At 35.5% G+C, this 12,769-nt stretch overlaps 1 protein-coding gene across 1 annotated transcript in view; it reads left to right on the top strand.

Annotated features, from left to right (window-relative positions):
* GMCL1 (germ cell-less 1, spermatogenesis associated) overlaps positions 1–12,769 on the top strand; it is a 47,625-nt gene that overhangs the window by 16,087 nt on the left and 18,769 nt on the right. The window contains exons 9-10 of the mRNA XM_043468975.1: positions 2,682–2,819; positions 12,068–12,137. Of these exons, the coding sequence (XP_043324910.1) occupies positions 2,682–2,819; positions 12,068–12,137 (208 nt within the window). The remainder of the gene's footprint in view (positions 1–2,681; positions 2,820–12,067; positions 12,138–12,769) is intronic.

Below are 12,769 nucleotides of genomic sequence, written 5' to 3'. Positions count from 1 at the left end.
AATTGAAATTTAATTAAAATTGAACCCTGATTTATTGATAGAGAATTTTAGCGCTGGAGAGGACCTTGGCAATGATCTAACTCAGTCCCTTATTTATACTGAAAAAATTTAGGTTGGATAAAAGAGATTACAGAAAAAAAAAATTTAATGGCCATCAGGAGCAAAAAAGTGGATAAAAATGACAGTCCTTAGTTCATGATTTTCTTAATTCACTATCATTGTTTACCTATGCATAGCTACCTTTTTCTTTAAAAAAAAAAGTATTGAACCTCAATGAACTAATCAAGTACTAGAACATTAATAATTCAGTCTATTCATGGGCTTCTTTCCTGTTGTGTCACTTCAGCTTTCCCCAACCACTGTCTTTAATTTTGTGTTTATTTTTCCCTTGCTTTTAAAAAATAATGTTATGGCATTCTACACATGTCTTAACATGAATGCATAACATAGTGATGTGCTGGTAAGCTGGCTTTCTGAAAAAATAATCACTTATTTATAGCATTTTTTTTTTTAAATTTTAATGATAACAAATTTTCTTAGCATGACTAATTTCAGGCTAACATGATACTACTGAATGTGGAGTTGGAAAGAAATGCATGCCATCAGCTCCTGTGAGCCAGTACAAGCCAGATTCAACTTACTCCTGGACAACATATCATCCTGTTTTTGTTGTTATTGAACTATTTCATACTGTGGTATTGCTTTTCACTTCCTTGAAAACTAAAGAGATTGAACAGCTCTTTGTGTGTTTATCAGCATATGTTTCTTCTGTGAAACATCTGTTCAGGTCTTTTTCCTATTTTAATATTGTAATTGTCTTTTCTTACTGATTTATGGGCATTCTTTATATATTCTTAATAACCAATTCTTTGTCACAAATATGTGTTGCATTTATCTTTCAGTTTAGATTGTTTTTTAACTTTTTTAAAGGTGTATTGGTGAATAGAGACTCTTATATTAAAGTTCAGTGTGCTCTTTTAGTCTTATTTAAATAAATTTTCTAGAATTATGTAGTGAGATTTACTAGGTAATTATTTTTCCTTGAAGCTAATGACCAAAAATGTGTAAATGACCATAGCAATAAAATCTAACTTGATTTGCTTTAAGAATAAAACACTAAATTTCTGTCCTAAGTTATACTTTATGGAAGTTAAAGAGGGATTTAAGAAATTGTAAAGGAAAAAAGTAGAGGAGAAAATTTAAGTTAAAAAATAGAAGTTAAAGCTGGAAAAGATAAGGTAGAAAAGCTAAAAAGACAAAGAGGCTCAATAGAACAGTAGATGTTAGGTACATTTTGACATAAATTTATGCTCATTTGAGCTCCAGTTGGATTAACTGCAACAGTCCATCAAGAGAGAAATTACTCTGTAGCCTGAGTGGCAGAAACTAGAATAGGAAGCTGTGGTCCCCTCTGCCTTCTGGTTTTCCCACTCTAGGCCCTCTGTCTCAGCCTCAATAGTATAAAAGTATACAGTTTAAGATAACTTTTCAGGGAAACATTTACTGCATAAGGCCTGATGCCCTTGTTTTTCAAAGTTTATTTCAAACAGTCTTTAAATTATAAAAGTGACAAATACCCAGAAAATAAGCCCAAAAAGATCACTTGCAGTCCCCTTATCCACTACATTTTACTGTATTCCTCTTTGTTGTTGTTTAGTCGCTCAGTCGTGTCCGACTCTTTTGCGACCCCATGTACTGTAGCCCACCCGGCTCTTCTGTCCATGGGATTCTCCAGGCAAGAAGACTGTAGTGTGTTGCCATTTGCTTCTCCAGGGGATCTTCTTGACCCAGGGATTGAGCCTGGGTCCTCATTGCAGGCAAATTCTTTATCGTCTGAGCCACCAGGAAAGCCCAGGGGAAGCCCAATATTTCTCTTAGGTTATCTTAATTATTTGTCTTTTCAGATATATATGCATCAGGACCAAGAGAACAATAGAAATTTAGAAAATTTTCTGCATAGTTATACTTAAGGATTGCTTCTTTTATTTCCTATCCTTAATAGCAACAAGGCTGAGTCCACTGCTGTGGGTATACCTTGTAACAGAAAACAGGCTAAGGATTATGTGCAACTCCACGCTTGATAGCAGCAGACCTTTCCTTCCCACTCATGAGAGCATATTGGAATGCAGCTGAGAGTATTTTTGGAAATAAGCTTAAATTCTCCCTGAAGAAGAAATTCATAACTTTGAATTATTTTAACAATAAATACTACCCTTGTGTTGCAGATTCACAGCTACAGTGTCTTTGTATCTTATTTTGTATTGTAGTACAGAATTAAGGTTTTAAGTAATGTTCATCACTTGTAACTAAAGTATAAATTAGAAAGATGCCAAGAAATGTTCCAGGTCCTTTGTGTCTTGTGAAGACCCTTGAGTGAGGCATTTGGGCTCGAGTTCCACTGAAGTGTTCAGTCCCTGGGAAAAGGGATTCTAGAAAGATATCCTACCCTCAACCACCATTCTTAAGCCTTCCTTTCCCACCTTGCTGGGCTATGTTCTGTAAGCTCCAATCCCCAGAAAGGCATCAATTGAATTCCCAGCCCAAGGGTCTAATTAGGACCAAAGTTAATTTCCTGGGGCTTTTTTCTAAATCTCCCCAAGTTCAAATAGATAAATTAATAGATTTTGAAAAGAATGGCTATTTAGTTTAAGCTTTTTTGTTTGGTTTTATTTGTTCTGTAGATTTTGAAGGTATGACCTTCCTTGAAACTGAGCAAGGAAAACCATTTGTGTCAGTATTCAGACATTTAAGGTTACAGTATATTATCAGTGATTTGGCCTCCGCAAGAATTATTGAACAAGATTCTCTAGTACCTTCAGGTAAGAACATGATAAATTTGTGATTGTAAGTAAAATCTTTCTGATTATAATAGTAATATATATCATAGAAAAATAATAATGAAGAAAATAGACGTTATCCTTAATTCCAGTAAGGACTTTTATACCACGCAGAATCTTACCATGTAGATAATTTTCTGTGTTCACATTATATATTGTGAGTATCTTCCCGTATCTTTAAATACTCTTCAGAACATTTAAGTGGCTGTATAGTATTCTATAATGTGGGTGTTCTTTAATTTGCTTAACCAGTACACTATTTTGGACTAGACTTTGACTTTCGAAGTGTTATTTAGAGGTCAATTTCTTTTTCTATTAATACTGCTTAAATTTGCTGTTTTCTGTTTCGTATCCTAGTCTTAAACTTTATGTCAAAGCAAATATAATATCTTTACTAGTTATGATTTAAAACTTGTGAAACAATTACTGTTTTAATTTTCTAAGTTAAGTGTCTAGTGCTTGTGTAGGATTAAGTTTAGTACTATATTCACATTTAAGAAATAGAAAGTAGCATTTGAAGATTTACTTGTAAATTTGTATAGATTTGTCTGAGAATTATAATTTTTTGACACCTTAGTTTTTAACATAATTGTGTTTATAGATTTAAATTGTTGTTGAAATCTGTACATTTATTTATAAAGGTATTCAGTGGAAACCAGACTGAGAGTTAACATTTCTGGTAGTTAGAGTAATGTGTTTTGTAATAAAATCACTCAGGCAGGTTTACAGAGTGCTTTTGTGTTAATTTTGTATTATTCATTTGTATTATATTTATGTGGGTTGTGAGTCTGAGATTTGTTTGTTTGCTCAGTCTCCATTTCATTTGAAGATCATGTTCCCCTTTAGTATAGCAGCTTTATAATAGCTTTAGTATATATTATACATCAAACACTAGCCGTGTTTGGTGCCAGGGCTTGTTACATGCTCCCACTCTAATCCTACTTCTTTGAAGGCTCTCTCTAATAAATTTTTAAAGAGTTTAAAAAATAAAGTCTGTTCTAAAGTAGTTTAGGTGTGTCTATGATGCAAGGGGATAAGCTTTATATTTTTGGAATGTAAGATGGGCATAAATATTTCTAGTCTGACTTTGCTTTAATATAAAATTGACAAGAATTTAGATCCCAAACTTCTGACCAGATTTCATCCATGATTTTTTCTGACTTAAAATTACAATAGAGGGCAAATTTTTTCATTTTAAAATATAAATGGACAAATAGTTTTTGCTGTATATCTGAATAAATTATCATTTCAAAAGCAGGGTATAAATGAAATTAAATCCCATGCTGTTTGTGAGAGGGCAAAAAGTGACCACGTAGCTCACACCTTCAAGATACATTGGTATATTCTCTCAATAGGAATGTATCCTAGATTTGAAATAAGTGAAAACAGTTTCAATTATGTAGCTGAAATTCGCTGATCATTTTTCAGAAATAGTGCCAAATGTGTTAATGTTATTCACAATTCAGTAATCTGGGGAATTTTAATATATACATCTTTTATCATCTTTAGGTCAGAATTAAATTCAAATGGAAATTAAAAGAGAAAAAAATTAAACTTTTAATAGAGATATGTTAATTCCAAATTAAATCCAGACTTTGTGTAGAAACATTGTAGTATTTTAGGATTTAACTGTGTTAAGCACAGTTGAATTCCATTATTTCATAGAATTAGATTTGTTGTGTTCAGTCGTTCAGTTGTATCTGACTCTTTGTGACAACATGGACTGCCCCACACCAGAATTCCCTGTCCTTCACCATCTCCTGGAGTTTATTCAAATACATGTCCATTGAGTTGGTGATGCTATCTAACCATCTCATCCTCTGCCACCCCCTTCTTTTGCCTTCAATCTTTCCCAGCATCAGGATCTCCCAGTGAGTAGACTCCTTGCATCAGGTGGCCAAGGTATTGCAGCTTCAGCTTCAGCATCAGTCCTTCTAATGAGTATTCAGAGTTGATTTCCTTTAGGACTGACTGGTTTGATCTCCTTGCAGTCCAAGGGATTCTCAGTAGTCTTTTTCCAGTACCACAATTCGAAAATATCAGTTCTTTCGTGCTCAGCCTTTTTTGTGGTCCAGCTCTCACGAATTAGATTTACCTTAGGTGAGGTCATTAAGTCTGTTTTGTTCTATACTCTCATTGTCATGCTTCCCTCCCGGTTGATACCTCTGACCTATCTTGTTACCATCTCTCCCAGACCTTTCTCTTTACATCCGCTCCTATATTCCCTCCATTTTATTTAGCTCTCTCAGAAGAGAGTATTTTCCCTCTGTGGAGGACTCTCTCTCAACACATCCTGCTAATAAAGGGTTAAGAGGCCACATAGTCATCTGTCCAGCCACCTGAGTGCCCTTTCTAAATCCCTGTTGCATGTGATCAAGCTCATACTCTCTTCTTTCTCTTCTGATCCCCAGTCTTTCTTTCACATTCATTTAAGACCTGGACACTTGATTTCTTGCTGCTTCTCCACCCTTCTTCAGTAATGTAATGTGTCCATATTATCATTACATTTACTAGCCTCCTAGTAATTTGACCTTAACTCCTGTAACATTTATCTGCTGATCATTAAGCACTTGCTACATTTGAATCTTCCTGTAACCCAAAATTTCTCAGCATCAGAAATCCAGTAGTTTGCAGGCTATAAATAACCTTCTAGATGGTTCGTAGTCTCATCCCTCTTACACTGTTATTTGATTTCCAGTCCATTCTGAACTCCATTTTCTGCCAGTCTTTCAAGCCTCCTACTTTTTTCTTCCTTTCAGACATGGATTTCATGTTAGACCATCTGAACTGCTCTCTCTCACAGTTGCCTTCAACTTTTTGTCCTACTTTACAAAATTCTGAAACTAAATTAAACCTTCTTTGTTCTTAATACCCTCTACTTTGTGCTGAGTACTGCTCCAGAACATTCTATAACTTTATATTGGTGCCACTGCAAACTCATATTTCATTGCTAAGCTTGGACCTTGTGACTCCTTATATCACTTTTACTTGGTGACTTTTTAAAATTTGCTTCAGCAGTTGTTTATCAAACCTCTGCCCCTCTGTTCAAGTTTCCTCTCCAGTCACCTCACTATCAGTGGGTGGTGGTGGTTTAGTTGCTAAGTCATGTCCGACTCTTGCGATCCTGTAGGCTATAACCTGCCAGACTCCTCTGTCCATGGGATTCTCCAGGCAAGAATACTGGAAGGGGTTGCCATTTCCTTCCCCAGGGGATCTTGCCCAACTAGGAATCGAACCTGAGTCTCCTGCATTGCAGGCAGATTCTTTACCAACTGAGTTACAAGGGGAAGCCCATGGGAACTCTGTTGTTTTTTATATAAATTCAAGGTAATCAGGCAAAGATTTATTCAGATTTCTAGTCTTACTCACCTCTCCTTCCTGTCCTGTCCCAGAGGTTGAAGTGCTTCCTTCCTATTCAGGCCAACTTCCTACTGTGTTCATAATCCTATAATTTTATGCTATCATTTAATAATCTGTATCTTCAGCCCCTCCTGTTCTCCCTCAGCTTATAAATATGGTCAAACTCTTATTAAAAAAACGAACCAAATCCCCCCACTCCCGTCTGGACCCTGAGTCCCCTTCATGGTAACTATTCCTCTGCCTTAGAATCACCTTCTTCAAAGTAGTCTATAGTTGCTGTCTCCATCTTCTTACCTTTCAGACTTTTCTCAACCCACTACAATCTGTCTTTTGCCCCCACTATTTTACTGAAACTTTCTAGCAAAAGTTAGGACTGTCCTGTTTTTAAAATCTAGTGATTTTATGTTAGTCCTGTTTTAACTTCCCTAGCATTTTATATCATGGTTTATTATTTTTTCTTTCAATTCTGTACAGGACTTAGTTTAGAAATACTATACTCTTCTGATTCTTTCCCTGTCTCTCTGACCATTCATTTTCTTTTGTAAGCTTCTCTTACTCTGCCCACCTCTTAACCTCCTAAGTGTGCCCTTGGCCCATTGATCTTTTCATTCTACATAGTGTCCCCAAATGATTTCCTTCATTCCTATGATTTATTGAAAGAATACAGTTCTGACCTCTTCCCTGAGTTTCATACTTAGATATCCAACTGATAGCTTGCCATCTATAAATTGCTTCAGTTCATCTATTCAAAAGAATACTTAATCTTTCCCCTCCGGTCCTAATCCCTGCATTCTTTTTCCTGTATTTGCTTATCAATCATCAACATTAATAACTTGCCCAGCCTCTCAAAAATGGCAGAATCCTGGAAGTCATCCTATTCCTCCTCAGACTCTTTTCTTCCACATCCATTCACCATGTCCTGTATATTTTTTTCTTAGATAATTCTCAAACCTTTTTTTTTTGTTTTGTACCTGCTACCACTTCCTTGTTAAGGCATCATTATCTCTTGCTAGGTTACTCTAGTACAGAATATATCTGTGGCTCTCTTGGGCCATATGTTTTTCATCTTTTTCTCTTAGGTACTTGGTAGGTAGTAGGCACTCTGTGTGAACTAAAATTGTGTCCTAAAACATACTAACTTACATATGGCCCAACACTGCATTTACTCTATCAAATAAGTTCAGATTCTAATTCCTAATCTAAGAATTATAAAGGGGAGAAGAAAAAGTAAATGTGTAAATTCTTTAGTGTCCCAGTAACATGCCAGATTATGCATTTAATGTCTATTATGTAACATAATCTGTAAAATTATCAAGGTAATTGTTCCGTATTATACATGAAGTATTACTATCCTGTCACACAGCTAGTTAGAAGCAGAGCTCAAATGCCAGCCCAAGTCTTTCCTGTTCTAAAGCACCCCCCCCCCCTTTTTTTAACTGCATCTTGTGTGTGTGTTAGTCGCTTAGCCTAAGTAAGCGTGTGTTGGACTCTGTGACCTGTCAGGCTCTTCTGTCCATGGAATTCTGCAGGCAAGAATACTGGAGTGGGTTGCCTTTCCTTCTGCAGGAGATCTTCCTGACCCAGGGATTGAACCCAGGTCTCCTGCGTTGCAGGCAGATTCTTTACCATCTGAGCTATAGGGAAGTCCCCAACTGCAACTTACTGGTTACTTAAAAGAATTCCACTAGGTTTAATCTCTTTAAAATTGCATATCCAATTGTGTAAATTTAAGGAGTAATTTTGAGTCACCATTCTTTCAAGTATGTTTGATTTGGCTCTTGATAACAAAGTAGTGAAATAGATTTATTCCCTTACGGGTATCCTTGTAACTTTTTAATGTCAGGAATTACTGTTGTGGGTATAATGGGGGAACTTTTAATATTTTTGTAAGTTAGGTAGAGATAATAATCGTTAAAGTATGAATTTTATGAAAATAAGTTGCTTAAAATGGAAAGATACAATATAGAAATTCATATAAGTAGTTTTATTGAAAAATACTGTACTCAGTAAGTTAAATTGTCATCTTTTGGAACTAGATTTTTAGATTATTATACATGAAGACCTTTGGGCTGAACTACTCCATTTTTATACTAATATACCTAGATGCTCTGTACAAGATATTCTTACTTATCCAGATAGGAATTTTTATTATGTAGGCTTTTTCCTACACCTTCATGATCTAATTCTGACAATGTGCTTCATATAATAGTTCAACCTATAGGCTGTTTTTTGCTATAAAGCTTTACTGGTTGTGAATAGATTTTTGTATGTTGTGTAAACTTGAATATCAGTTCAGTTCAATCGCTCAGTTGTGTTTGACTCTTTGTAACCCCGTGGACTGCAGCACGCCAGGCTTCCTTGTCCATCACCAACTCCCAGAGCCTACTCAAACTCATGTCCATTGTGTCGGTGATGCCATGCAACTATCTCATCCTCTGTCGTCCACTTCTCCTCCCACCTTCAATCTTTTCCAGCATCAGGGTCTTTTCAAATGAATCGATTCTTAGCTTCAGGTGGGCCAAGTATTAGAATTTCAGCTTCAGCATCAGTCCTTCCATATTCATTCAGGACTGATTTCCTTTAGGATGGACTGGTTGGATCTCCTTGCTGTCCACAGGACTCTGAAGAGTCTCAAAACTCTCTTCTCCAACACCACAGTTCAAAAGCATCAATTCTTCTGCGCTCAGCTTTCTTTTTTTTTTTTTTTTTTATTAGTTGGAGGCTAATTACATCACAACATTTCAGTGGGTTTTGTCATACATTGATATGAATCAGCCATAGATTTACACGTATTCCCCATCCCGATCCCCTCTCCCACCTCCCTCTCCACCCGATTCCTCTGGGTCTTCCCAGTGCACCAGGCCCGAGCACTTGTCTCATGCATCCCACCTGGGCTGGTGATCTGTTTCACCATAGATAGTATACATGCTGTTCTTTTGAAATATCCCACCCTCACATTCTCCCACAGAGTTCAAAAGTCTGTTCTGTATTTCTGTGTCTCTTTTTCTGTTTTGCATATAGCGTTATCGTTACCATCTTTCTAAATTCCATATATATGTGTTAGTATGCTGTAATGTTCTTTATCTTTCTGGCTTACTTCACTCTGTATAAGGGGCTCCAGTTTCATCCATCTCATTAGGACTGGTTCAAATGAATTCTTTTTAACGGCTGAGTAATATTCCATGGTGTATATGTACCACAGCTTCCTTATCCATTCATCTGCTGATGGGCATCTAGGTTGCGCTCAGCTTTCTTTACAGTCCAACTCTCACATCCATACATGACTACTGGAAAAACCATAGCTTTGACTAGATGGACCTTTGTTGGCAAAGTAATGTCTCTGCTTTTTAATATGCTGTCTAAGTTGGTCATAGCTTTTCTTCCAAGGACCAAGTGTCTTTTAATTTCATGGCTGCAGTCACCATCTACAGTGATTTTGGAGCCCAAAAATAGCCCATCTATTTGCCATGAAGTGATGGGACCCGATGCCATGATCTTAGTTTTCTGAATGTTGAGCTTTAAGCCATCTTTTTTACTCTCCTTCACTTTCATCAAGAGGCTCTTTAGTTCTTCTTTGCTTTCTGCCATAAGTGTGGTGTCATCTGCATATCTGAGGTTATTGATATTATTCCTGGCAATCTTGATTCCAGCTTGTGCTTCATCCAGCCTGGCATTTCACATGATGTATTCTGCATATAAGTTAAATTAGAGGGGACAATATACAGCCTTGATGTACTCCTTTTCCTATTTGGAACCAGTCTATTGTTCCATGTTCAGTGCTAACTGTTGCTTCTTGACCTGCATACAGATTTTTCAGGAAATACCTGAATATACACTTTTTCATTTAAGCAAGCTAGGGGTGTATCTTATCTTTCTGTTTTTTAAAGTTTTGTAAATCTAAGACATTTAGATTTTCAAACAGTTTGCTCTTGGAGACCCCCTTCCCCACATCCTTTGTATAAGACAAGAGAAATTATCTAAATAAATTCATTCTCACCTTTTTCTATTAGAAAAGTACTGTGTTTACATTTAAGACTATTATCATTACATCTGCAACTGCTGATTTATAGTGCTATCCAGTGCCTCCTTGATGTGCCAATTTGGAGTTTGTTTCGGATTTTGGTCCGATAAAGTTTAAAATAAGTGGTTGAACTTGTTTTCACTAAGTGGAAGTTTCTTGAAGGCACTTTTTCAGAATCTTTCTACAACACTAACTGCCGAAGAGGATTCTGGCAAACTCTACCTTTTGGAGATATGTCTGCATATAATCATATTAAAAGCTCTACATAAAGGCAGTTGTTTCACTTTTCATCCCATGTTTTTCAGTCTTGTTTTTTTCAGGGATTTCTCCTTATGTATCATCTGTCAGCACTGCTTTCGAACCAGTGGTTCTGTTGACTTATTTGAGGCTGATGCTATTGGATGAACTACCAGTGATTGAAAAGATTTCTAATTTGACTTTTTACCTTTAGATAAAGGCAAGAAAGGAGGGACAAAAATACCTACACACATTTTTAACTTGTTAAAAATGTTTTTAGGAAACTCCATGGCACAACCAAAAAAAAAAAAAAGTTTTTTAGTTTTAAAGGAGATTATTCAAAGTTGTTGAAACTAAGTTTTAAATCATTTTCATGGAATATAGCTTATATGATATTTGTGAATGTGAATGTATAACCTTTTCATTACATTTTTATAAGTAAATAATGAAAAACCATATTCTATCTCTAAATCAGTGAATTTCAAACTATAGGCATAACCTGTAGTGAGTTGAGAAATCATTTTAACGGGAAGGGGTCAGCTGTTTTTTAAAAAAATAAAATACAGTAAAACAAAACTTAAAAATCCAAATACATTGCAAGTGAGATTGAATATGTTCGTAGATATACTGAGTCACATAAACTTTGCTGTTAATCTTTACCTACTAAAGATGAATTGTTTGTCACCTAGATATTTAGCAGTTATTCTTTATAATGGCAACAATATTATTTTGAGGAAAGAAACACTCAAAAGTATATTTATGGAGGATATTGAGGAAGGACACTAATAAATCAGTGCAAATCATCTGGGTACCTTTATTCGGTAGAGAATTATGACATGAACATCCAGATTTTAATTGCGCTAGGGTTTTCCCCCTGCCTTTTGGTAGAGATAGACAAATCACTTAACTTAAAAATTAGAAAAACTGTCCTTTTAGTTGGGAATAAATAAGAACAAAAAAATAAATATGGTGCTAAGCCAGTTCTACTTAGGTTTTTAGTAAGTCCATGTTTTTATGTAAAATAATTAAAATTTCAGTTTCCAAAGTCTCATTTTATAGAAAAATTAATATGCTTACTACTGAAGGAAAACATCTATTATGTTGCATTTACAGTAATTTTAATTATAATAGTTATCTAAACCTAATGTGTCAGAATTATTTATTGAGTGTGCTTGATTCATCTAATAATTTAGAAATGGTTTACTTCTCATTATTTAGTTGCTTTTAGATAATTCAGTACAGGAACATTCCATTATTCAATTTTCTATTAAAGCTTTTGTAAACACTGAAAATAATACTTTTGGTATGTTTCTTACATGAAAATCAGTATGAGCTATGAAGAGAAAACCATTAAATGTAAGAATACACTTTTAACTAAAAATTTAAATATATGTGTTTAAAGTAGAGTCTGTCCTAAGGCAAAGGAAGATAACGTTTACCACTTTAAAGGCCATATGTTGTAGCATATTTGTAAAATACAAATGACCAGCTTTACTTATTGCCATTTTAAATTTGAATTTTAAGATGGTAAAAATTTTATCAACATCTTAAAATTTTAAATCCTTTGTTTTTCCATATTTCTTATTATATTATATTTGTTTTTACACTTTAGAATGGCTATCTTCTGTGTATAAACAGCAGTGGCTGGCTATGCTCCGAGCAGAACAAGACAGTGAGGTGGGGTAAGTATAGTATATCGTGTGTGTGTGTGTGTGTGTGTGTGTGTGTGTGTGTGTGTGTGTGTGTGACACGCACACTCATATCTGACTCCTATCGTGTGTGTGTGTGTGTGTGTGTGTGTGTGTGTGTGTGACACGCACACTCATATCTGACTCCTTGTGACACTATGAACTGTAGCCTGCCAGGCTCCTCTGTCCATGGAATTCTCCAGGCAAGAATACTGGAGTGGGGTGGCCATTCCCTTCTCCAGGGGATCTTCCTGACCCAGAGATGGAACTCACATTGCAGGCAGATTCTTTACTGTCTGAGCCACCAGGGAAGCCCCCATGGTACATCATAGGATTATTTAAAAAAAAAAAAAAATTTTTTTAATACTGAATTTAGTTGATTTTACAATATTGTGTTTTAGGTGTACATCAAAAAGATCCAGTTATATATATATATTTATATTCAGATTATTTTCCATCATAATCTATTACAAGATGTTGAATATAGTTCCCTGGGCTCTACAGTAAATCCTTGTTGCTTATCTGTTTTATGTATAGTTGTTTGTATCTGTTAACCTCATACTCGTAATTTATCCCTACACCCCAAGCCTTTCCCCTTTAGTAACCATAAGTTTGTTTTCTATGCC

Source organism: Cervus canadensis, chromosome 5, assembly GCF_019320065.1.
Source record: "Cervus canadensis isolate Bull #8, Minnesota chromosome 5, ASM1932006v1, whole genome shotgun sequence".
In the NCBI taxonomy this organism is placed as follows: domain Eukaryota; kingdom Metazoa; phylum Chordata; class Mammalia; order Artiodactyla; family Cervidae; genus Cervus; species Cervus canadensis.
This window is presented reverse-complemented; position numbering and strand designations above follow the sequence as displayed.